Below are 23,101 nucleotides of genomic sequence, written 5' to 3'. Positions count from 1 at the left end.
CGGTAATTAACAAACTTGGACTTCCTTGGAATAAATTGGTAGGTGTGACAACAGACGGTGCGTGAAGTATGATGGGATGTCACAATGGACTGGTTGCCAAAATACATCAAAAGGTCCTTGAATGCAATGGTTCATGACCTATCAAGCTGCATTGCATTATTCACCAGCAACATCTATGTGGCAAGGTTCTAAACTTAAAGCACATTATGCAGGTTGTCATCGAAACTGTGAACTTTATCAAATCACATGCATTAAATCACAGGACTTTCAAGGAGTTTCTGACTGACATTGAATCAGAACACGAAGATGTTGTGTATCACAGTGAAGTCCATTGGTTAAGTCGAGGAAAGGTATTGGAACACTTTTTCAATCTGAGGCATGAAATTGATATTTTTACGACAGAAAAATCAAAAGAAGTGCCGGAGCTCAGAGATTCATCGTGGTTGTGGGATTTGGCGATTTTGTGCGACATCACGTGCCACTTGAATGAACGTAAAGCTGCAATGTAAAAGTAAATTGATCTCGGGTGTATATGCAGACATCAAGGCTTTTGAAACAAAGCTACAATTATTCATACAACAAAGTGAAAAAAATCAATTTCTGCACTTTCCGACGTGCACAACATTGCTTCAGGAACAGCCTGATGTTGCCTTTTAGAAGACTAGAATAATCAGACTTTTGAAGCTGTTGCAAGAAAACTTTAACAAAAGATTTTCCAATTTTCGTGACCTGGGTGATAAAGTATGTCTTTTTCAAAATCAGTTTTCGGCAGATCCATCAACTGCACCAGCCACACTGCAACTAGAACTCATTGAACTGCAATGTCAGGCATCTCTACATGACAAGTTACGCGAACAACAATTAACAGAGTTTTATGCTCAGCTCTCACCTGAAGATTTTCCAAACACCTCAGGAAGCAAGCGATGAAAATAGTTTCAGTGTTTGCTAGCACATACGTATGTGAACAAACATTTTCTGTGTTAAAATGAGCAAAACAATTACTCCGAAATCGTATTACAGACGAACATCTTGATTCTGTGTTGTGGATTGGTGTCAAGTTTTGCACCAGATATTGAAAAGTTAGTTTCTGCAAAACAACCACAAACATCTCACTAATGAATTGTAAGTACCAAAAAATTATTTTAATTCTTTGATTTTGGCTTCTTGCTTTTTTTACAAATATTAATTGTCTGTATGTGTGAAGGATTTTCTTACGTTTGCAATATTAGCATTTAAAAGCTGCAATTAAACGATGCCGTACGATTTGTATGCTATTTATGTCAGAAGATGTTCTGGCCCGCGAAGATCATGCTAAATCTTAATGTGGCCCATGGGCAAAATAGGTACACTTAATGCAGAACTGCTCAAGGTTCATGGCAGAGTGGTTCCTGTTGAATCGATCAAGAGCATGTTTGTGGTCCTTGATGGCTGCACTGATCTCCTTAGACCACCAGGGGACTAACCATCTCTTAGCAGGTCCACTGGGATGTGGAATTGAAGCGTGTGCAGCTTCAAGGATGCTAATAACATATTGGTTACGTGCGTGTTACTCACTATCTATAAACAAAAATACGTTAGAGTATTCAAATTGGTCTACTTACGCAAGTGAGTATGTATTCTTATGTGGACGACATTTCGGAAGCTTTACTGCTTCCTTCCTCAGGTTGTCGATTTCAGCTCGGAATATCAAGCCATGTCAGAGAAGTGTCATGTAAGGATACTGGGAGAAAGGTTCGGGTTAAAAACACTTCATAGTGCTTGACCTATACAGAATTAAAACCACTTTGCTAAAAACCCCTTAAAACTCACAATAAAACATGTAAAAACCACCGCTACGGTAAACTGGAGTGGCCGTTGAGAGCCTAAACTCCCTGTCATGGTGAAGCGAGCGGGCAGATGGCGCCGCGCAGCGGAGTGGTACTTCCCCTCCCACGAGAGATCCCTCCCCTCTCTTTTTCTTCCCCTCGTCACCAATCCAAGGAGAATTCCCGTTCCACCTCGGCTGCTTTCCTTACTTCCGATGTGACATGGAAGCCCATCGGGGCTCTTTTATTATTCAAATTGTCCCACTTCTTAAAAAAGCTAATCCATACGTCATCTAAATTGCCCTCGTCCCGGTTCAGTTTATTTCTGTGTCCCGCGCATATCAATGCCGTTTCGTACACGTTCCTATCCAATTTACTATTACTTTTTTTGATAACCTCTCTTTTTATTATTCTATGCCCACTGTTTATTATATGCTCTGCAAGCCCCGTTTTCGGGTCCCTTTCTTTGATGTTCTTATCATGTTCGCCCCATCTAATACGCATGCTCCGGCCGGTTTGTCCAATATATTCCATCCCGCAATTGCATTCAATCCTATACACCCCTTTTTGTTCATCAGGGTTATCTCGAATTTTTACCCCCCCTCTTATAATCCGTGAAATGCTTTTCAATATTTCTAGGTGCTCTCGTCCCGCATTTCACACCGTACTTTTTCACTGTTTTTTCAATTTTCTCAGTGAGCCCTTTACAGTACGGTATCCCAACATAGTTAACTTTACTATCCAACCCTCCCTCCTCTTTTTCCTCCTTTTCTACTCTGCTATCAGAATCGGGGTTCCCCTTTGAAATACTCTTCCTTGCTCTCCTAGCTAACACGTTCATTTCATATTCGGAAAATCCATTCTTCATTCCTACCTCTATTATCCACGATATTTCCTTTTCTTTTTCTACTGCATTATTGCATAACCTCTCAGCCCTTATGAAAAAGTTTAAATAAACATTCGATTTGACCCTACTTGAATGTTCCGATGCCTTATTAATATAAAGACTGCCTGCCAGGGGTTTGTGAAACACCCCTGTCTTTATCCCCTTTTCAGTTTTGGTAATACTTAGGTCCAGGTAGTTGATTTTACCTTCCACCGAATTCTCCCTAGTGAAGCTTATTCTGTCCTCTTGTTTTCCTAACTCCACAAAAACAGTGTTAAGATCTTTTTCTTTTCCAACTACAAGGATATCGTCCACATACCTACAGTAATATTTTATGTCTACTCCCACCCTTTCCATAACCGCTTTTTCTAAGTAATGCAAGAAAATGTTTGCCGCAAAACCCGATATCGGGTTGCCCATCGCTAACCCTTCTTTCTGTCGAAAAATCTTATCGTTTACGCGGAAATAATTGTACCCGGTTACAAGAAAAAACCACCTGACATATTCCCATGCTACCAATATATCCACGCCATGGTCTAGTAGCCATCTTTGAAGGCAGTCACCGGCTTTCTCTCTCGGTACACTAGGGTACACGTCGTCCACATAAGAATACATACTCACTTGCGTAAGTAGACCAATTTGAATACTCTAACGTATTTTTGTTTCTTCAAGGATGCGTGACACGAAGATATCTAGGGCAAATTTGACACAAGATTCCTTGACTACATTGGGAAATGTCGCACTTTCTACCCATGTTTTTCTAGAAAACCTGTGCTAAATGCATTACATTCCACCAGAACACTCCCAAATAATGATAATGTAACCAAACTTTCAATAATAAACACAGTTTACAAAATACAACTCTCGAACTGCACAAGTAACAATTGAAGGGCTCGGGTGTAAAACATGGTAAGTGACATTTTGTTGATTTCCGAGTTCCTTAAAAAAAAAGGTTATTAGAGACTATACTGTAGCTGTAAATTGTTTTCGTGTTGTTTTTACCAATTTCAGAAGGCTTCACCAAGTCTGATGCAAATTGTATGAAACGGCAATTTCACTCGAAACTTGAAGGATGGCACATTTTACTTTGTAACTCAAAAATAACCAAAATGTCACTTACCATGTTTTACACCCAAGTCCCTCAATTATATTTTGAACACCAACTAATAGGACTGCGTCAATTGATTACAAAGCCCTCTACTGGAAATTCTGATCACTAGACAACCAAAACATTCCACAACACTCTGATATCAAACAAATGTTTCAATCAATCAATTTCAAGTAGTGGAGGAAAGATAGATGTGAATCCAAAACATTTCAACATTCATAATAAGAATGATGCAATTTTTTGTTTACAGATTGGACATGCACATATTATGGATTACAATTTTTTTTTTTAGTGAAGTACATTCTCTCTGGACGACACTTCCCTCTTTACACAGAAACAATACCTTACTGAATTCTAGGTTGAAGATTAGGCACACACAGGAGATGTACTACGTAGAAATTTTCAGCAAAAAATAGGCTCGGTTAGAGCAATGGCATGGTATGCCAGGTTCTGGTCGAGCCATCATTTTTCGCTGAAAATTTCTATGAATTCTAGATGTTTAAAAAATTAATACATACCGGCGGTGGATATGGCATAGGTCCTAATGGAGGAGCTCTTGAATGTAAATCTCTCATAAAATCTGAGTATGACTGAAAATAAAGCACAACATATTTTAGAAGAATTTACATGGGTATTCAAAATGCTTCAAATTAACAAATATTGAACAAATATCATGTTTCTGTTTTTATCACTTTCTTTTTTTGCTGACCTTTTTTGTCATGACATAATACTTGCAAGACAAATTTCTGGACTGGCAGAGAGGTAATAGCCTAAATCAATGCTTTTAAATTTTGAAAAATAATCATTGTTCCAAAAATCTATCAATTGCTACACAGGCTCACAGATTGGTTCCATATAGCAAAACTAAGTTCCAGCAAAAATATATTTTATTCACCGTGATCATCAAAATTAGTCAAGCAAAATAAACAGGTACGCAGATACATTCACACCTTTCATGTGTATGTGAATATCTAACTGCATCTAAAGTCCTGCAACATGAATATTTTTTGTATCAGATGGGAATTCTCTGGACAATGTATCAGTATGATGCAGCTCTGGACTTCATCCAGCCTCTGGGGGAATGTAAAAAACATAAAAAATACAGGAAGGTAAAAACAATTATATATATATTGTAAATAAGAAGAAAACTTACCCCATTAAAGGATCTGTCTCTTGGTCCACCAAATCTGCCAGGGGATCGTTCTCGCCTTCCTTCTTTGAAAAAGCCTACATAAAAAATTAACTAACAATTAATTACTATTGATCATCATCTAAACCCCGTTTCAGTACTAACTTTTCAGTAGGTGTCTTTTACATCATGTACTAACAAATCAAATATATGTATACTTATAAAGACATGTTCTTTAGAATGACAAAACATTGGACATAAAATGGGAAAATAATTAAGCTTTAAAAAAAATGATAAGCAATTATTAGCCAAGGTTGGGAAATTTTCTAAGTGATAGGTAAAATACATTTAGAATTCAGCAATGAAAAAATTATAATAAAACATGGTTTTTATGATTCTGTCTTGGAAATACCAAAGTTTTGAAGAAATTAAGAGATTTTTTTTTGTGATTTTATACAGATCTGATATAAACATTTCATGAAAACCCTCAATGACTTTTACTTCTCTAATGTATGTGATCATGCCAAAATTATCACCATTTTATCAATAAATTAACATGATACGTATATCAATGCCAATATACTTGTGATTGATCTGTCCCATCCTAATACATATTTCAGATGGGACCAATTAGTGCACACATATATTTGTGGTTAAAAAATAATTCTGATAGGAAAGTGGACTAAATTTTGGGTTCAAATTAAGTACATAAAATGACATTCATAAACACCTTCCATCAGTTACTTGCAATGGAATTTTTAAAGTTCATTTGTTTTAAAGACTTATTCTTTTTCATCACATATTTTATATTATACATCTGTACATTTCAATGTTTCAGGATTTTGCATAACTCAAATGATAATACACATGAAAAATAGTGCTTTCCAAGCAAACTATAAATTTCTTGTTGAAGAATTAATTTTGCAGATAATTTCAAAATATATATGACAAAATGTGGTGGAAAAATGCTAGTCACCTTCTGAAATAACATGAAATGAACATAATGATGAGTAATCACACACACTTCCATCAAAAATAAAAAATGCACGTCCTATTAACTGATCATTTTTAAAAATTGGCCAATAATGATATACTGAATTTCTATAAATAACCTGTAACTGAGTGCAAAATTAATACAAAGTGTTTTGTGTAAAAGTATTTTTTAATTACACAGTTCCTTTTAGTCACACACACTTTTACTGAAGAAGGTAAATATGATTCGGGTTCTCCATGAAACGTTTACCATTTCATATTGGATCTGTATCGGTGAATCTTATTTTGGTGATCTATCAACAAATAATTCATCTTGTTGCATCCTTACTGGAGAGTTGTGGTGGGTAAGGCATTTGACTGCCATATGCAAGACTTGTGTTCGATTCCTGGGGTGAGTGATCTCAGATGGGAATTCTCTGAACAATGTATCAGTATGATGCAGCTGTGGACTTCGCCTAGCCTCTAAGAAATGGGTCTCTGGGGAAACCCTGGGGAAGAGAGGGTAAAGGCACCCAGAATGTGGTGCTGATCACTTCACCTCAACAGTGGCCAAGATTGTGACTGTGAGGACCAACCTCCACATCCCTCTATATGCCTTCATGAAACGTTGCATCATACCATTATTGATATCATTAATATGAAATTATAAATGTGATATCTTTGTTCAGTTCTACTCCTTGTCGACATCAAACTAATGAAATACAAGATCTCTTTCCAATTAGTCTATATTTGCTATTGAGCTACTCTTTTGTCCTATTACTAGAGCCACATATTTATGGTGAATAAAAGCTCAACATTTCAGTATTAAGATGGTGACATATAATACTAAATTTGGTTTAAAAACTACATTTATTACACAAAATAAACATTTCCATTCTAATAGCATATTTACGTAGTTATCAGAGTATTAGTTTATTCCTGTGTAAAGGAGTCCATTTTTGCTTCTCAAATATTTACAGCAGAATTAATCAATTTTCAGTGATTTGCATTACTCACAGGATTATTCAGATTTTGGAAGGTGTCACATTGGTTTAAATTTCATGTTTAAGAACTTATTTCACATTTTGCAGTTCATTTCATGACAAAAACATGGTAGGAAAATGCACCTCACACATTTAAAAAAACATGAAAAAAAGAACATTACAGTGTGTTATTTCCCATTTTCTGTTTCCATCAAAAATGATATGCATGCCACTACCTATTACACACCTGAGAGTTCCTCACTCCTTGTTCACTACATAATTTATACATATTTGACAAATAAAGCACATGTAGTAATGCCTAAATGCCCATTCGCTAATTTTTAAATGCATTATTATATAAATATATTTCTCCTTAGAACACTGCCCTTTAACCAAATGTTTTCTACTCTTCACATGACTACTAGTTTGATTTACTCTCTCCTGAAATCCATTTAATGATACACAGCAGTCTTACATTCCCTCTTACAAATAAATCCTCTACAGTTACAAAGATACTTGCGTATATTTTATAGGAAAATTCAAACGGCATCTTTACCTCTCCAGGCAATCATGGAATAGATTTCTGTAAAACAGATAATAATTACTAGTATATCTTTAACAAGAATATCTTTTCATTCCAGTATATCTGTAAAACTATAGCTATGGTACAAAAAGGCAAGTTTTATAAAAATGTAACGGCAATGTACGTTTAAGAATCCAGTTGAAGTTAAATATGTATTGCATAAGTACACAATGTAACTTTGTATCTGTAGTGGATATGGAAGAGGTAGAGAAAGCACTTTTACCACCTTTTGCTCCCGTATTGAAACTTATCTTCCAAATGCTAATGATGAGAACTAGAAGAAAAAGGGCACAGACTGCCATATTGGTCTGTTACATATATGACACAAAGATATTAGAGAAAACCACAAGATATATTCTTTTGTCTTACAAATTTTTGGACCAACTTCAGTGATTGGTAGAGGCATGCATATTTTGTTTTTGACGAAAACACGAAATGTGAAATAACACATTGTAATGTTAATTTTTCATGTTTCTGAAAGGTGTGAGGTGCATTTTCCTACCTTGTTTTGTCACAAAATGAACTGCAAAATGCGAAATAGGTTCTTAAACACGAAATTTACCGTTTATGTACCGATGCGACACACACTGAAGTCTGAATTATCCTGTGAGTTATGCAATTCACGGAAATTTGATTAATTTTGCTACAAACATTTGAGAAGCAAAAGTGGACTCCTTTATACAGGAATAAACTTAATATTCTGGTAATGATTTAATATGCTATTACAAGGGATATGCTTATTTTCTGTAATAGTGCAGTTTTTAAATCAAATTTAGGATTATATTCACATTTTTAAAACCAAAATGTCATTTTATATACCACTTTTGCACCGATACAACAGCGAAATTTCATTTTATTTACCACTTTTGAACCCAAAATTGACTGTTTTTGTACCGAAATTTTGTTTTTTTATTTACCAAAAATATGTGCCTCTAGTGATGGGAGAAAATAACTTGTCACGGAATGGTTTAACTTGGTTAAAATAGTTAAAAAGTGTAAAAAAGAGGAGGTAGCTGTACAGACCAGATGATTACCCCAGCAGCATGAACAGGACATGCTTTTATACTTTTTATCCTTGTTATCTGGTTCAACCATTTAACCTTTCCATAACACATTATTTTCTCCCACCTCTGAAGAAAGATCAAAATTGGTCCAAAAATTTAGTAAACGCAACAAAATATGTGTTGTGATTTTATCAATTTTTAACATATTTGCATGAAATATGTATTACCATTTTTGAGGTAAATAAGATGTTGAAAATACACGCATGGAAATGTCTTACACCTGTTAATACTTGGTTGTTGGACTGGGCAGTGTATAAAGCAATGCAATAATGGAATGCGTGATCTCACCGAAGTCGAAAGTCTAATCTCATTAAACCACATGTCACGTATTACTAACTCAAATTATCACTACACTTGGGTAGTATGTTGTCAGTACATATTGCCCTAAGTATGCAGGTAACAAGTGTGGTGCCAAAAATAAACATTCCATCCCCCCCTCTTTTTTTCAGTATGACCCTAAGAAACAATACTATTGGACCTTAGTAAAATATGATATTGTGTATGTGAGTAGGTTGAAATGAAGTGATACTATCTCCACATAACACAATAGGTTATCAACAATAACTGTTATGCTAATATAGACAACAACAAAGAACTTTTTAAAAAGAGATATTGTATCACATAAATCAAAGCACAACCATCAAATCACAGCAAATCTATCATGTAATATATTAAAATGTTAAATTGCAACACACAGGTCTCTTGTAAATTATTTATCTTTCGGATTCTAAAGATAACAAAAAAATTCAAACATAGTAATTAAAAACTCTGAAGCAGATCTATATGCAATAAAAATTTACAAAATATGCATGCTAATGAAATGCTACATTAGGCATTATTAATATTGATGTGCCACAAGTGGAAATGGACAAATATGTAATTTATTCATGATAAAAGTTCTAAAAATGCACTACCAAGATAGTAGACAACTTATTAGGATAAGCGGTCAGAATTGTATTCTCACAGTGAATCACATCATCAAATAGCCAAACTTCTAAGACTCTTCAATATAAGCAAAACTCACAAGACAATCTCTAAGACAGCCACAAAACATACAAAAAACAAGCAGTGCTTCCTTCCCCACCTTGGAGGTAACACACGTGTTTATAACAATGTGAGATCTACTCAGTTGAAACGAAGTTTCATTACAAATTATTTTTAAAAAGTGATAAACAGCAACTACTGAACCTACACAAGACATTTGCAACACAAATACAACACAAGTGTCTCCATAACAGATTCTACAAATACACACACACAATAATACATTAGCAATATGAACACAGATCGGGCAGGCCCATTCCATCTGGATCCTGGTCTTACAATGTACAAAATCCAACAAGCAGAAAAAGGAAACCTCCTAGGCAGGATTTCAAAATAAATGCATAATTAAAGCAAGTGTGTCAAGTGTTATTGTGCAATATACACAATGGTAGATTCCTTGCCAGAAAGGTTCAGTTCCTGCTTTGGCATGTTTACGTGGTACAAGACCTGCAAAGATTTTCACCACATTTGGTAAACTTGTAGCAAAAATCAACATCCCCTTCCCCCCAACACTGTAAAGGGCATTGACTCACTATAGAAAATGTTGTGGACAAATTTTCAAAAACTTGAAGAGATGATCACACAATCTATATGAGTTTGATGGTGACCATGTGTGTGGGATAGATCAGCATACTGTTAAGTGATAGAAAACTACATCATACTTATGTTATTTTAAGTCATTTCTCTATCTTTCTTGGTTAATTATGATAAGAATGTGAACTGATAAAATAAGTGATGGGACAAACACACAATGCCTTATTTAGGATGTGAACCTAGGACCTCTGGCATTGCTACACAATTGAAACTACTGAGGGGATCATTCTTTACAATTTACATAATAAAAATAGGCAGTACTATATATGTACTTACCACACGATGGTGCTTTCTATTACAACAGTAGAAAGAAAACACACTGCATTATCCGAAGTTAGATGGAAATTAATCTACAAATGATTTAACCGTGATAAAATGAAAATTCTACTTTACCTCTGCTCCTTTTAGGTCGAGGTCCATAGTCATCCTCCATATACCTTCTTCTTCTTCCCCTGATAGAACATGCAAAAAAAAATATGTATGAAGAAAACCAGGAAAACAGCCAGTTCTTTAACAGAACACACACCTCCACTCTAATTATATAATTAAGAGCACAAATATGTATATGCATGCTCACCTTATACACTCTCATTAGAATCACAAAGAATTTGCACATATGCAAACTCACATTCTTCGCAAATATATTACAGGATTTAGATTAAAATTGCAAGGATTGAAAGTATCTACAATTTGAATACTATACATTTAGTTATTTTATTGTTAAAAGCAAAGGTAATGGCATGTTGAAATCATTTAAATCTTTAAAGGAGAGAAATGTCAGAACTACTAAATTACGTTTTTATCCCTAGAAGTGGGTGTGATGGTAAAAAATTGTGATGTATGCAGGCAGCATTTTGTGTGGCAGTGAACAAAAGGGGCAAGAAAGAGATGAGAGGAGGAGGGAGGGAGGGAGCGAGGGATGCAGTGTGTGTTTCAAAATTTGGGAAGTACTCTAAATTTGCAATGTGAAGAAAGAACGTGGCAGACAGTGGGAAACTAGGAATTTACTAACACTTTCAGACAAAATCAAACAACTCGTAGCACAAGACTAGACCAGTAGTGTGATAAATAATGATTACTTATGGTATATCAGTAAAATTACTGCTAATTTTACACATCTGGTAATGGTCATAATTACTAGAATACCATGCCACTGTTCTATGGCTAAGTTATTGAGACAACCTCACTTATTCTGTATTACCTGCGTGGAATTATCCTGGACTTTTGCACAATTTCCATGATAAAAACCATTTCTGTACATCATTTTTTAATGCAATAAAATGCAAAAATTGACGTACATTGTTCTTTGAATAAATACATTTAGGGTGTTTCCTTTTCTATGCCAGACCCATCAGTCATCTGCTACACAATAATCAGGGTAGTGAATGCATCATTCAAGGTTCAATATTCTATATCTAATGATATCCTTATCAACATTGGTAAATTTTACATCAGTACTCTTTATCAGTATTGATAAAAAAATAATATCAGTGCATCCCTATGCAATCCTAATTGTGTTTACAAGTAAAACTCCTATTCTACAAGGAAGATATAAAAGATGAGAGAAAAAAATTATGTTGTATGAAATTGGTCTTTGCTTATTATACACCTTTTCCCACCTCTACTTTAATCATGGCTATGTAATTAACGATGAAATAAATGAGAGTTGGTGTTTTAAGTTCACTTTATGCACAGTATGGCTAATTGGGACTGGATCTACAGTTTAAAGTGGGATCCGAACCACTGTGCCATGTGCCTCCACCGGGTATCGAACCCAGCACACCTTCAGAAATAAATGAGAGAAAAACACAAAGTGCTAATTGTAAAAGTGACCTCAATGACATATAAACTCATAAGATAGAAACCTAAACCTCAAAAGCATGCCCATTGCAGTAACAGCAACCCCACATGCTAAAGTTAAGTTTTGCTTAAATAACATAACTTTGTTCTACTGATCTGCAAAATCATGTCCCAAAACTCAATATTTCCCTTTATCAACATCTTCATGAGTGTTTTAATTCACTGCATTCTTTATTTTCAAAAGTTTCAGAAGGCGTGTGTGTGTGTGTTACAAATCTTGGAAACAAATATACATCATCTTAATTGTTGTCCCCTGGCGGGGAAGGTCCGTAGCCACAGGGTACACAACATGATACCCCGCCAGGGGACAACAATTAAGATAAAAAAAATATATATACATCAGTTTTAATTGAACATTTGAGATAGCTGAGGGTCAGTGGTTAAATGCAACAAGTTTGTCTGTTTGCTTGAGTTTCATTTTAAGTCCATTTTATGTGCTGCAAGGCTAATTGGGACTGGACCTAAAATTTAAAGTGGGATCCAAACCACTATGTGCCTCCACTAGGTATTGAACCCTGGACCCCTTGATTGCAAGGCAACACCCACCACTTTGCCACTGGGGAGGTACTATGCCTTTGTCCTTTTGTCTACCTCATCTAACATAAAGAGGTAAAAAAAAAGTAAAATAACCAAAACAATATTTCAGATAAAACAAAGACATATTTACATTAAAAAAAATCTATTCCACGGAAAGATTTTTCAATTATTTTGGAACTTCTATTTAAACATTAATGCTCTGAATGCCTTTGGGACCACTTTCTATTAATGAAGTGACTATTCCACGGAAATATTTTTCAATTATTTTGGAACTTCTATTTAAACATTAATGCTCTGAATGCCTTTGGAACCAGTTTCTACTAGTGAAGTGACAATTCCACTGTGCCCTGCTTCTTGATCTTTTGATTTTGTAATCTAGATAATTTGGTTGTACCTGAGAAATACTAAACTCTTACACACACCTGATTAAATTAGCTTTACTTGAAATGGTAGTTTCCTATTTACCGTCTTTGGAACTGTTTCAACTGTAAATCTTTTGTATACTCTACCACCAGTATTGTTTGAAAATTTTTGAATCCGAGCTGAATGAACACCACTTTTTATAGAAATACTGAAAGAAGCATGCCCCCCCCCCCCCTTGTGTAAAATTTAGAATTTTAGCTTGCAAATACCAAAACAGAAAGCTTATTTCATTTGCTTTCTACAAAGAAACTAAACCACACTTTACAATACATTTTTGTTTTTCTATTGCTGAAAATTATGCTGAATCTGTCTTAGCTTAGAAACTATAAATATTAAAAACTTGCACTTGTATAATTAGATGTGAAAAACTTGTGCTTCACCAGATTCTGTTAATACAGAATATACACCATATGTACATACAGGAAAACCTTGTTAATATGATATTGATTAATACGAAGTGCCCTTTAATCCAAAGTTCCAAAGTTCTTCCCATTCCCCAGGATAGGATTTATAATGTATTTTAGTATGGATAAATCGAAATACAGATAATTTTTAATACAAGACCCTTCGGCAAAACTGGTTTCGCTTAATTCGAAGTAGACACCTGCGTAAGTTGACAAGAGAAAATCAATGTTATTTTAACTTGACCTTGACATGTTTCCTTGTACTAAGAGCTGCTGACAACTTGAGGGAAGCAGCCCAAAATGCCCGCTGGACTTGCATTCTTTATCAATGTGCATGACCGGTTAAGCTCTTTCACCGCTGAACGCCACCTTGGAAATATTCATCAGTTCCAGATGAGAAATGCGAGATAAGATCGCAGGAATGTTCCAAAATACAAGATGCATGGCACCTGGAAGTCTCGCCCATCTGTCTAGCTTGGAGCTCGAGATTCAGCAGTTTCCTGTGAGCGAGTAACTCTTTGCCTGGTAGCAGACAACTTCCGGTAACCAATTTCATTAAAAACATGTTCTTTGTGACCTGCAGAACTTCATAAAAAAAGGGAAACTGTTACAGAAAAACAAAGCCACGTAGGCCAACTAAAGATCATCAACCCGCATTGTCATCCAGGTTTCCGCAAAAGTTTACCTCGATCTCACGTATGTTGTAACTGCCGTTTCCCGCTTCATAAGTTTCCCAACTGTGCCAGTCATATAATTTATATATAAAAAAAGTGTTCTGTTGGCTGAGTGACTTCTCCCTCTTTTCTCATCAGCAAACGGGGGGGGGGGGGGGGGGTTGCTAATTGCTTCGGCCACGATTTTCTTCCTTCTGTGCACACACAGGCTGATTCCGGGTGATTTTGGATCCCTCCTCCTTTCCTTTGGCATCTAGAATAAAGCAGCCAGTTCTGAATACATTCTTCAAAATGAACAAAAACCGTAGGAAAAGAAAAAAATCCTTTCTCCTACAACAGCTCATTCTCTGCCACTGGTGTGCATGGCAATGCTATAATTGCAGAATTCAGGTCCCTCTTTCTTGTTTGAATGCAGCTGTCTGGATAGGAAATATTGCCCATATTATTGCCTGTTGCATGGTAAAATGTAAAGCAAGGTTCATTTCTTTCTTTTTCACACTGTTGATAAAAGTTTGGTCTTCGAGAATTGCGTTATCTTTAAAATGCAGAGGATTTCCCTTCTGCCACCAGCTGCTCTAACTTCCATCCAGTCTCATTGTGTTTACACTGCAGCTGGCGCCAGTGTTTCATCTAGCGTCTCCAAAGCTGTCAGTTGATAACGGCCATGACTTATCCAGAGCGAAAGAAAAAGTTTCATTATTTTGAATCTCGCAAAGCTGTTTTGATTTGACACGTGCTGTAAAAAAAATAATAATAATAATCACACAATGCTCAATGTAGGAATGGACGTCAAGACCGATAAAAAAAAGTTATACAAGAGGAAAAGTTTTGGCGTAGCGAGTGTTTGACCTTAAGAATACTCCTAAATCCAACAATAAATTGTCGATTAACATGAGAGAAGTAACACTCCACCATTTTCATATCTGAAAATACGATTGTTTTGAGTTCATTTTATGCTGATGAGCTAATCGGGACTAAATATACAGTTAAGTGGAATCCAAACCAGTGTGATTATCGTGATTATCGAGTGTGGTGCTGTTTAATGTGTCCTAGGATACACATTCGGCGCAAACAGATAGCCAGTTGAGTGTTTCCTTTTTCACAGCAACAAAATTTACAGCCCCGAGTTAGGTTTTTTTTTTTTTGCTGGTGCCGAGAAAGGTTGTGTTGCCCCCCCAAGGGAATCTTATCTTACCAGTTAATCCTGTAATGGACAATGTTCTAGTGAACCCACATAAAATCCAATATTCATTGTCCGATTATCACCAGTCTTTTGCACTCGCCAGTGTGGCTGCTATCAAGATTCTTCAGTGTTTCACTTTTTGCAATAAACGAGAGATTGTTTTCCTTTCCGTAGGTCTCCGTGTGGGGTTCTTATGAACCAGAATTTAAGAATTTCGTTTAAGAGCAACGAATGTTCACAATTGAAAGAAAATACCATTTTTTTAAAAAAACTTTTTTGATGAAAATGATTTCATGTTCTATTTTCCTTCCCACAACATGCATCCTGTGCATAAGAGGTTGTATAACTATGCAGGATAAATGGTGTGTCCGCGTAAACTCCATGTCCTCATTTTGTGTAACATTTTTTACTTTCTTTAAAACTTACAATATTATTATATAGTACATATAAAGCTTATTTTCTGAGCTACTTGCAAGTAAAAAAAACATCCGTTGTGGGGGGTGATTTATACTCTACTTTATTTACAGTGAAAAACAGGCACCATCTTGAAAAGTTTGGATAACTCGAAGTCATTTAATTCAAAGTTGACATTTTTTGGTTCCTTGAACTTCGTATTAACGAGATTTTCCTGTATATTTAAATATACTCTGAATCAACTGTACACTTCAAATGCCAGTTTAAAATAGAAATATACTATTATTCAATTAGGCTCTGCCAATTCCTCCAATATATCCAAAATGTGTGCGAATCTGCTTCATATGGGACTGTAACTGTAGATGTGGAACTTATTTATCATCACTGCCTACTTCACTTTGAAGATTTAGAAAAATGAAACAAGAGATTCATATGCACATCTTGGATGTTGCAGGAACATTGGAAACAGGTTTGAGACAATTCTGACAAGTGGAAATATTAGTTCAAGTTTACTCACCAATATCTGCCTGTATCATTCACCTGCGAGATGTGTAAAATGCCAGAAGATTAATCACACGGTAAAACTGCAATTCTATGAAACTCAATAAACTGGTTGGTAATGTAATAGGGTATTCTAGCATGAAACTCTTGCTATACTATTATGGTAAATATTAATTGTACAGTGCATCCCTATACGTCTATATTACTCTCTACAGATTATGTTTTAAAATAAGGAAATGGAATTAAATTACTTCACGTGGCAAAATTGTAAAAGCATGATTTCCCTGGTTACATATCAAGGGGAGAGTCATGCATGCATGCATGTGAGCTCAACCTTTACAGCCCTTCAATACAGTGTTAGTGCATGCATACTTTGAAATCATGGAGGGGGTTGCTTTTCTATTGAGAAGAGGTTAGTGGTGATTTTATGAGTTCATGAATGTCCTTACCCAGGACAGACAATGAGCAAAGGGCAAGATTGACTTTCAGGAATGGTTTAACAAGGGCAGAAAAACAACTTCTGTCAGCCATTTCAACTTGCACACAAACACTGAAGTGAAGGGAGATTAAGGTTGTGCTAATGTGAATGCAAACATTACTTACTCTTCTTTTGAAACATTACCTAGCATAGTATTAACAACAGTACTGTAAAGTAGTTATTGGCTCTGTAGCAATAAACTTGATCCAGGAATTTAACAGATACCACAACAATGATACTAAGTGATTTCACAGAAGTTTATATTGTTGGTTTGTTTTTACATCAAGTGAGGTATTTAGGCCTATTGGTAAGTTTATAATCAAGTATTTTGGCATTGTATATTACTACACATGTGAAGCAAGTTTTCTCTGCGATGCTTATAAAATCCACTACATTCTCTCTATTCCACGTTTCAATGAAATCCACTACAATCTCTCTATTCCACGTTTCAACAGACAAGCGGAACTGCCATTTTTGGTTACATTTCAATAAAATAAATGAAGTATGAATGTTTCATACAATACTTAACCCCAATGACACATGGAACAGACTGAGCTCCATGCTTTTACCCACCACAAGCTTCAGTTTAACTATCTGTGTCAAACTAAGTATATATCAAACAAGTACATCAATTCAAAAGTTGTATACAATTATAGTTCACAGTTTCACACAAATCGCATTCTCTAAACTGGCTCTGAAGACAACTACACATTACATTTTGAAATGTTTTTAAAATGTCTATTTGAAATTGTAATTTTGAAGTAACTAGTTAAGCCTTCAAACACTTATGGACTGAAGTCAGTGAATTACATGCTATATACAAAATTAATGCATGATATGCTTGGAAAACATTTGGAATTTTACAATAAGTCAACATTGTAACCTATGTAAGTAGCACACAAGTCAAAATCAAGTTTCCAGTATACCAAACTTCCCCACACATTTTGCATTCTATTCCAACAAATTTCCTCAAAAATGCTGTTGTTTTTCACCAGTATCTAGGAAAGAGGCAGAAAATACTTTCAAAGATAGTAGCATGGTAGAATGTACATTATAAACATATTTTATACCAGTATGGTTTTAGGTCATATTTACCCATTGTTATCTGCTGATATTTGAGTTTTCTCTCAAATTGTGCCAGTGCAAGGATGTTATAATTAGGGTCATACATTTATGGTGAATAAAAGATCAGAATTTTGGGGAAAAAAAAAAACTGGACACATTTTGGGATCAACAGCAGTATATAAAATGGCATTTTGGTGTTAAAATAGTAAATATAACCCTAAATTTGATTTAGAAACTATACACATTACACAAAATAAAAATTTCATTTCTAACAGAACATTAAGTTTATTCCTGTGTGAAGGAATCAGTTTTTGCCTCTGAAATATTTGCAGCAGAATTAATCAATTTCTGTGATTTTGCATAACTCTCAGGATAATTCTGACTAGTTAAGTGTTGTGTTGTTAAACACTAAATTTCATGTTTAAGAGTTCATTTAGCATCATTTTGTGACTAAACATGGCAGGAAAAAAGTACCTTATACCATCAAAAACATGAACAGTACTGTGTGTTATTTCACATTCTGTGTTTCCGTAAATAAAAAGAAATATGCATGTTTCTAGTTATAATGATCCCAGGGGAAGAATATGTTATGTAAGAAATACTAATTTCTTTCCTTTTTGGTGCCTCTTTTAGTTTCTTAGGTTAGGCAGTTAGATTGTTCTTTTTCTCTCTAAAAGTATTTACCAAGCAAATTGCATGAGCATACGTTATTTGATAAATACGGAGAAACTAGTACTCATTTTATCTGCGAAACTGTTTTCTTCTTCTTTGTTCTATTAATTTCAGTGGCCACAGCCACCATCCTTGTTGGAACTTGTACTGTTCCCTTCTTCCAATTATAAATAGGTTATTTGATTATTAAATTCAGAGCCTCCCTAAAAAAAGTGATATTCCTTTATCTTGTACTTGCTGTTGCTTATAAAGTTAGATGGGTTCAATGTCTCCCTCTATAAAAATTATTGACAAGAAAGCTGCACATGAGTAGGTTAGACACTCAGGTTCAACTGTAAAAGATGTCACAAGGAAAGTTAGGCATTTAAGTTCAAAGCCTCGCTCTAAAATTGAGGAGTCTCTCTTCCAACACATAGGACTGTGCAGGACCCCAAAATGTGAGTATTGGGATCGGGGGGGAAAAAATTCCATTCAAATCTCGATCACAGGAAATGATTTCCTGATCTTAGAAAATTCTGAAATGCCAAATGGTCATGTGCTAACAGTGATTCATTCTCACAGTTATCTGCATGACGAGTGTCAAAAAATATCTTGAAATCAGCAGTTTGCATTCCAGAATTGCAAAAATATTCATTTCAAAGAGAAATATTGCATTTCATTTAAGATTTTCAGAGTATCAGGAAATTCTGAACAGTTCCCATCACTAAAATTTCTTAATTTGTAGGAACATGTCCCATTGTAAACAGTATGCTCATATCTCATTGGGATCTCTCTTATTTCATGTTCCAACCCAAAAATGTGTCCTGCATATCCCCCTGAAATGTAACTATGCTTTAAGGGTCAATTTGAATGATGTCAAGTTATAGGTTAATTTGCTATGCCTTCCTTTTGATGAATGCTAATCTACTTGGACTGAAGGATTTATGACTTTTGCAAAATTATCATTATATTAGTAATGTTGATATTGAAGGTTTTTTTTTATGTTTCCACATACAAAGTACGTTTTATGGAAATGTACATATGCAATAATTAGAGGCATGCAAATTTAGTTTTTAATGAAAACACGAAATATGAAATAACATGCAGTAATGTTCATTTTTCATGTTTCTGAAAGGTCTGAGGTGCATTTTTCTACCCTGTTTTGTCACAAAATAATGCGAAATGAAGTGCAAAATGCGAAATTGACTCAAACACGAAATTTACCGTTTACATGCCGACGTGACACTTTCTAAAGTCTGAAGTATCCTGCGAGTTATGCAATTCACGGAATATTGATTAATAGTGCTGTAAATATTTGAGAAGCAAAAATGGACCCCTTTACACAGGAATAAACTTAATACTCTGATAACTTCATAAATGTGCTATTAGAAGGTATAAGTTTATTTTGTGTAATAAGTGCAGTTTTTAAATCAAATTTAGGATTATATTCACAAAACCAAAATGTCATTTTATATAGCACTTTTCATGTGATTATTCACCACTATAACACCGAAATTTTATTTTATTTACCGCTTTTGAACCCACAATCGACACTGTTTTTGTACCGAAATGTTGCTTTTTTATTTACCAAAGATATGTGCCTCTAGCAATAATTCACTATCAGCAGTGATTTCCTTTCATGTGATGGAAACTACACTTGCACTCCTTTATGTGTACACATATTTGTGTGTTTTCTTCTTGAAATGCCTTACATACAGTTCTGTGGTAGCGATTTCAGTTAAAAATAAGATGACAAATGGTGAAGTAATGCAAAAATTACCATAAAAACTTACTGTTAGTCATATTTTATGAAAATTTAATTTTTCAACACATTCCAACCTCCATTAACTCTGTAATTAGATGTTTCCATGCTCTAAAAATATTTGATATCACCTTAAAACACAATCTATATGAAAGATAAAAATGTTATGAAACTTGAGGGGGAAGTTTGGTATACCACACCGAAATCAATATGACAGAACAATTAATTCATTACTCTTATGCTGACATCTAATTAACAGGCTCAAATTTATGTCCATCATGTAATTCATACTTCAAAATGATTATCTTCATTAGGGATGAACCAATATCAAATTTTTACCTTTACTGACAAAGTACTGATAAATTCACCAATTGCAAAAAATAATGATGTCCCATTCTTAATGTATATATAAACACATCTTATCCGATTCTTAATGTATATAAATACATCTTATCAGATTATGCAACCAAAAGTAAAGAATGCTAATAGCTATTTACTTACTGAAGAGCACTACTTGCTAAACTAGTTTCTTTAAAATAGTATAATTGTTTTCAATTGCTACATATGGCTTTCAAATTCAAAAGCATTGAAAATGTCACAAACATTCCTTCTAATAAGTTGCCTTCTCTAGCAAGTCTCAAAAATTACAGTGTAAGGTTTGGGTAACCTAATTCAGTTGTATCTATGTCCTGGCAATGCCTATCAATGATTCTGATATTTTTGAGTATAACACAAAGAGTGGCAGGACATCTTCCCTTCACATTTTTAGTTTTTAACCTATGTAAGTTTTACCTACCTGTTTCTCTTTAATATGAAGATACAAAGCTTTGCAAAGTAAAGATGAGTCTACTAGAATAATGAGACAACAACAACACTTACACTTATTTTGAGTTCTGGTACTTTTCAGAACAATTTCTGTACTTGGATACTGGTGTTCATGACACTCTTTCAACTTAAACTCACTTAACTTCTGCTTAAAAATAAAAATCTGTACACACAACACTGTGAACTACTGTACAAAAGCCATTATAACAATACTAGATCTGTAAAATTATCAGCAATTTTACTGATAAATCGATATACCAATGTGCTATTATTGGCCGATAAATCATTACTAGCAGATTAATCGGTCCCATCCCTAGTCTTTAATAATTACTTTAGAATAATTACAGCTGGGTTTATCTGTTCAAAAGTTCAGTATAAACTCTGAATCGTAACAAAACTACTACTCATATTATTAAAAAAAGATTTAGTCTCGCCCTCTCCTCTTGTAAATTATATTAGAATAAATGTTATTGTAGAGTATTGTTCAACAAAAAATTGAATCATAATATTAACTCACAGAGGCATAGCCCACTCTAGGGATAAAATATTGCTTCTGACACATACTGATCACAAAAATGGACCTATATTATATGCATGAAAAAAAGTCCCCACCATTTGCTCAAACCTGTCTTAGAGAAAGCAACCAGTGAACTTAGAAGAGCGGTGATATAATGATTGGGAAAAGCTTACCGTAAGAGAAGGAAATTCTGTTTAACATACCAGCAGCAAGAAACTCAATGATGAGTAGATTGTGTTATAATCATCTCAGATAAAATGTTCTGGTTAAACACAGACATATCACTGGCTAGGTACAGAACATGTCCTTGAGCATCCCACATACAATGCAGCAACACAGATTAGTCCACTCTGCATCCTTCTGCTAGTGGCACATCTCGGAGACATGTACACTGCACCATAACTCAACTTGATTTATTTTTCAAAACCATCCCCTTAGTGAGTGGCAAAGAACTATGAAAGACAGCTGAATATACTTTACATTGTGTAAGAATTGAGTCTGTATCCTGTATTAAAAGAAATTCATACTTAATGTCCACGTCCAAAATTTGTATTGCAACTGGTTACTTATGGAAAGTTCATTACTGTAACAAAATTATGATAAAATGTGTTACTAAAAACCACGAAAATGCATGGTAACCCACGCAGCAGTTTCCAAAACACAGACGCCACTCACTATGGGTGTTGCAAGGCACAAGATACTTAACACTGGAAGGGGCACTTGTGTAACACTGCATTCAGAATTTTTCCTGAAGATGATTAAGCATCATTTCAACTACAAATTACTTTTTAAAAATTTTTGATCTACACTTCCACGTAAAACCACAAGATACTTCTGATTTATTATCACTTGAAAGTACAAACAAGAAGGGGGAGGTCTCTTGTCAGGACAGTCCAATTAGGCAACCTGAAAGGATGCCTAACTGAGGAAAGAAGAAGAGCACTGGGTCTCATTGCATTATTCTTCCCGATATGGTTTCAGGCATGCCATCTTCTCATTTGCTGTTGATGACAAAACCTAGAACATTAGCAAAAAATACAGATGAAAGACCAGCATGCTATTTCTAAGCACCATTCCCTAATAACTTATTCTTGAAACACTGAAGCACATTGGAGCACATTTTGCCTTCCCATTAATGTGATTACTGTATCATGCTGCTATGTGACAGCAGTCCATGAGCCCCTATATTCAATACAGCCCCTGAGTCCCCAAGAAGAACAGAGTCCTGTGTACCTCCCAGATTCACGCCCACGCCCACCGAATGATCTTGGTGGAGGTCGCCCGCGCATATCTCGTCTCCGTGATGTTCGTGGACGAACAATTCTTGATGCCTCTTTTGACTTCCGCAAAATAGGTGTCATATCTATACCATCATCCATTGGGAACAGTCTGCACAGTTCTTCTGCAACACGAGGTTCGATTTCCTTTAATAGAAAATAAGAAATATTAAATAGATAAACGAAGCTATGTTTTGCAGCACATTTTAACATATATCAACAAATCATACTTTAAGATTCAAAAAATATGTCAAGAAGCAATAAAATTACACCAATAATAAAAGATGGTGTGTCTAAAAACCACTCACACACAAAAAAATATTTCTTGTGTGTGTTTGATTACTTATTTTCTTTTAAAATGT

General features: G+C 34.9%; 1 protein-coding gene across 3 annotated transcripts in view; it reads right to left on the bottom strand.

Annotated features, from left to right (window-relative positions):
* LOC145983954 (uncharacterized) overlaps positions 1 to 23,101 on the bottom strand; it is a 69,737-nt gene that overhangs the window by 9,802 nt on the left and 36,834 nt on the right. Inside the window, exons 12-16 of one of the 3 annotated variants that reach the window (XM_083117158.1) lie at positions 22,696 to 22,886; positions 10,562 to 10,620; positions 7,440 to 7,466; positions 4,953 to 5,026; positions 4,318 to 4,389 (exon numbers count right to left, since the gene is read on the bottom strand). In XM_083117158.1, the coding sequence (XP_082973284.1) occupies positions 4,318 to 4,389; positions 4,953 to 5,026; positions 7,440 to 7,466; positions 10,562 to 10,620; positions 22,696 to 22,886 (423 nt within the window). Of the gene's footprint in view, positions 1 to 4,317; positions 4,390 to 4,952; positions 5,027 to 7,403; positions 7,467 to 10,561; positions 10,621 to 22,695; positions 22,887 to 23,101 lie in introns of those variants that run through there. The other 2 variants (XM_083117159.1, XM_083117160.1) reach the window with 2 other exon arrangements.

The sequence above is a fragment of the Lepisma saccharinum genome, chromosome 2 (assembly GCF_977018435.1).
Source record: "Lepisma saccharinum chromosome 2, izLepSacc3.1, whole genome shotgun sequence".
Taxonomy (NCBI): Eukaryota; Metazoa; Arthropoda; class Insecta; order Zygentoma; family Lepismatidae; genus Lepisma; species Lepisma saccharinum.
This window is presented reverse-complemented; position numbering and strand designations above follow the sequence as displayed.